Source organism: Egretta garzetta, unplaced genomic scaffold (assembly GCF_000687185.1).
Source record: "Egretta garzetta isolate BGI_Z169 unplaced genomic scaffold, ASM68718v1 scaffold94, whole genome shotgun sequence".
Classification (NCBI taxonomy): domain Eukaryota; kingdom Metazoa; phylum Chordata; class Aves; order Pelecaniformes; family Ardeidae; genus Egretta; species Egretta garzetta.
In genome coordinates, this window is record NW_009259683.1 from 8,640,616 (window position 1) to 8,644,710 (window position 4,095).

At 39.3% G+C, this 4,095-nt stretch overlaps 1 protein-coding gene across 1 annotated transcript in view; it reads left to right on the forward strand.

Moving 5' to 3' along the window:
- Positions 1–4,095, forward strand: part of MACC1 (MET transcriptional regulator MACC1) — a 15,745-nt gene that overhangs the window by 8,379 nt on the left and 3,271 nt on the right. Inside the window, exon 4 of the mRNA XM_009638617.1 lies at positions 1,384–1,572. Within this exon, the coding sequence (XP_009636912.1) occupies positions 1,384–1,572 (189 nt within the window). The remainder of the gene's footprint in view (positions 1–1,383; positions 1,573–4,095) is intronic.

The following is a 4,095-nucleotide window of genomic DNA, read 5'->3' on the forward strand; positions in this document are numbered from 1 at the left end:
CATTAAACTGTGGGGAATAAAACTGAGCAAATATGAAGTATAGTTTAGTCTGCCATACCTCTGTACTAAAAGGGGAGGGCGGAGTTAAAAGTGAAAATGATCCAAACTTCTAATTGAATACAGTGAAACAAAAGAGTTCATGACAGAACAGGCAAAAGCTGGTGCATAACTAGATTAACAAGAGGTCCCATTTTGTTGAGATGTGCATGATTTTGAGCTATGAAGTGCCAATGCAGGCCCCTGTCTTTGTAAAGCTAGACTTAAAGCTAGATATCATCCATGTCACTTTTGGGTGGAATTTACTGGTTATTTCTTTTAATTTTTCTCCTATTTTTATATTTTATAGGGCAAAGGCAAACCGCACAACTTTGTCTCCACTTCCTAAAGTACAGGGGGATTTGGTACTGTACACTATAGTCTTCATCTCACTACTGTGACTTCAGTATTTCCTTCTAGAGAGGCACTAGTATGAGAGAGCTCATGCTGAGTATTTTCTGGTTAGTTACATTAGACAAACATCTTGCCTACCAAAAGTTCTACTGTTTGCAATGAGGACTTTAATGGAAAAACAATTTACAATTAAATCACACAAGTGTCTCTTTTCTGCAGAAATGCTTGATATTTTATTAAAAATAAGTATCTACAAACCAAGGAAAACTTCCAGATTTTGTTCTTGATCTTTCACCGAAAAAGTTGACATTTTCAGTGGAACATTTTGCTATTAATTTGAGAAGAAAAAACAACACCTATTTTTCTCATTAACTCTTATCCAAACAAATAAAGGAAGGAGAATGCAACATATCTGCATTTCAGGGTTTCATCCCTGGAACCCTTTCAATTTGCTTGTTACTAAAAGCTGATTTGGCATGAGGGAGGGAAGAGCTTCATGCTTGCATTTCTGCTTAATGGTCAGCAAATTACCAGTTCTGTGGGAGGAGTAAATCAAAAGACGTTGGCTAATGTAATCAATGATTTTCCAGAAAAGCAGTAGATGAAGGACCACACCTTAGCATAATAGTGCTCTAGCTTCATTTTTAAGTTTCATGTCATACTTTTAAGAAGCTAAATTTGATGTCCCAGATATTTTTGTTGGAGAAGCATATTTTTCCTTCAGGATCTGTAAGTTTGGCAGGATCCATGTGACACTGGAATGCTGAAGCAGCTGAATGCCAGCTTAATTTTTTCTTAAGGTTGTGGGCAGTTTTCCTACGAAACTGTTGCCAACACCTTTTTGTAGGAAAAAATGTTACATATTTGTAAGATACAAAATAGACAAAAAGCTTTCCTGTTGCTTAGAAATGCAGAATAGTGCTATAAAAACAAATGATAAAGTTATGTTTGTAATTACTAGTGAAAGAACACTAATGAAAATGATTGTTGCAGGCACTTTTGAAAATAGATTGCCAGGGATTAGTGGCACGTCTTACCCAGGACACCATCATTTTGACTTCAGCTGTCAAGCTTGGCAAATACTGGCGGGAGCTTGCGGAGAAGCTAGCCCGACTTACAAAGCAGCAAATCGAGGCTTACGAAGGACCCCACCAAGGGAAAAATGGCGCAGTTGCTCTGGAGGTAAGGCTCTGGGTCTAACGGCGTGCGCACACGTGCTCCTCTGCACAGACACAGCCAGGAACCTTTCTTCTTCCTTGCTTTGTGCACTTCTTTCCTTTTACAGTTCAGCCTTCTTATTTAATTTGTAAGCAAGCCCTGCGATGCGAGGAATTCTCACCTACTTTTGCTTGCAATAATCTAGATAGTTCTTTGAGGCTGGTTGCTCAGTGTTACTGTGCCAAATTAATTTGCTGTGGAGGTCCTCGTTCTCTCTCTTGAGCTTCAGCTCTTTACTCCCACCCCAAGGGCCACTTTCAGTCCCTTCTTATTGTCCTGTCCACTTGTTAATCTTACTCACTCCTCTGCTGCCATTTCAGACACAGTGAGGAAGACCATCCTGTCCTTGCAGGAGCCACCTCAAATCACCCTCAGTACAGCTTTTGCTCTTTCCACTGAAGAGAAGCTTACCTCCACCATTAACACTTTTCTCTTCTGCACCTATATAATATTTGTCATCGTTTAGCTTAAGTAACATGACGAGAGGTTGGAAGCTCTGACACCAATTCCACTTCTGTCCTATTATATGATCACGGCAAGTCCATGTTTTAATTTCATAGTTCATCAGGTAGATCATGCTATCTATTCTCCTTTGTAAAGAACTCTGCTTATACAGAAGTATGAGTTCTAAATAAAAGTCAAGTTGTCCTTCTCAAGATGTATTTTAGTGCATACACATCTAAGGAACAATAATATCTCTAGTGCCATTTGAGGTGCCCAGAGGTACCCATGGCATCCACACAATGTCAGGTATGTCACAAAACGGAGGGTAGGCTCTCATCCATGCCTCTGAGCCGAGGGCCAGCTGTGCTCCTGGCACACCTTTGCCTGGGCAGCCAAGTTGCTTCCTGCATTTCTCTACTCTTATTTTAACACCAAAGCATGCCATGGATCCACTGGTTCCCACAGAGTTATGTGCCAATGACTTCTACGTCCCAGACTGGGTTTTACCCTGAACATCCTCTTTTATAAGGGCTGCTGAGTGATGCTCAAGCTGACCTTTCTACCTTGAGCACTTACAATCAGGCTCGACTCTCCCTCTGCCTGTGCTATCATCCCCTGATTATTGTAGGTAATGCACATGATCCAGCCTGAATTCCTTCTCTCTGACCTCTCAGTACCAGAGGAATTGCTATTTCCCATTCACAGGTTCACAACCACTCAGGGTATTTTTTTCTTCCTTTTTCTTTCCCTGTAGCTGATTCTTCCTGCTCCGTGCCAAACAGTGAGGCTTTCATCTCAGTTTTATCTGCCTGGTGATAGCTACCAGGAGATTTCTGCTCTAATTGTGAACCCTCCTTCCCTCCCAAATCAGTATTTGAGCAAAACTCCACACATTAACTTACAAGGTTCTGCACTTTTCTGCAAAATTATCTCTATCATTGCTCTTTGAAAACATTGCCTCCTCCTCTGATCTTGTTTTTCTCTTTGATCTATTTTGTGGCTTATTTCTTTTTTTTTTTAGTTGTTCTGGGTACATTACTTGTGCCTGGATGCACCTTCCTCTTTAATTATTTTTTTTCATAAAACTCTCAGCTCTACCAATCCCTAGTCTACTGCTGCATTTTAGTGAAAAAAATCATCCTGTTATTGTCTCTGTTTTTGCACTAGCTTATTCTAAAATACTAAAATAAACCAGAATGTGAATACTTGTCATTTCCATTATGGTTTTTTTTTGTTTCTTTTTATGTTATGCAGTGCCTTCTCTAACTTCCCAGATTTTGATTTACTTACTAAGCTTTCTGCGTTTGTCTGACAAAACCCCAGCCTTCTACAGAGGAATTGTAGACCAGAACAATGCGTGACTTTACTGGTCTCCATGGTATTTAGAAATGTTTTCTCCTTTGCTAACAGACAGCAGAACTAAAATAATCTTAAAATTCTACTTCCAGCACCATACCTATTTATTTTTATCTATAAATTGTGTATATAAAAATACATATATTTACTTTGTTTTAAATGGGTGTCTATTTCCATGAAGCTCACCTTCTGCCTCATATACCCCATTCGTTTATTTTCAAGAGTTTTTTACATTATTTTTATGATAAACCACCTGCAAGATTCTCTGCCTTCCAGTGACAGTGTCTGCTGTCAGAAGATGGTACAGTCAAATTCATCATAAAAAAGCCAATAATAGAGTATGTTCTATTCTTTAAGAGAAGATTCAACAGGCAATCAAAGATCAGAATTTTGCTTTATTTTTATGTCATTTCTCAAAACGTAGGACGGTCCATGGGAAATTTGCTGGTTTTGTGTGAGCTTTCTAATAGTGCTTGTCCACACAGGTGTGAGTTCAAAGCATACCAGGTTGCTAGCACTGGTATATCATGTCAACACTCAGCATCCTCGCTGTCCTGTGAATCTAACCTTAAATTTCAGTGCTTTCTACTGAATTTCAGTGCTTTTTTCTGTCTTCTAAACTTCTCAGTGCTCTGGTGCATTGAACCTCTACATACAGAAGGCAACATTCTGTTTATGAAGTCTTGT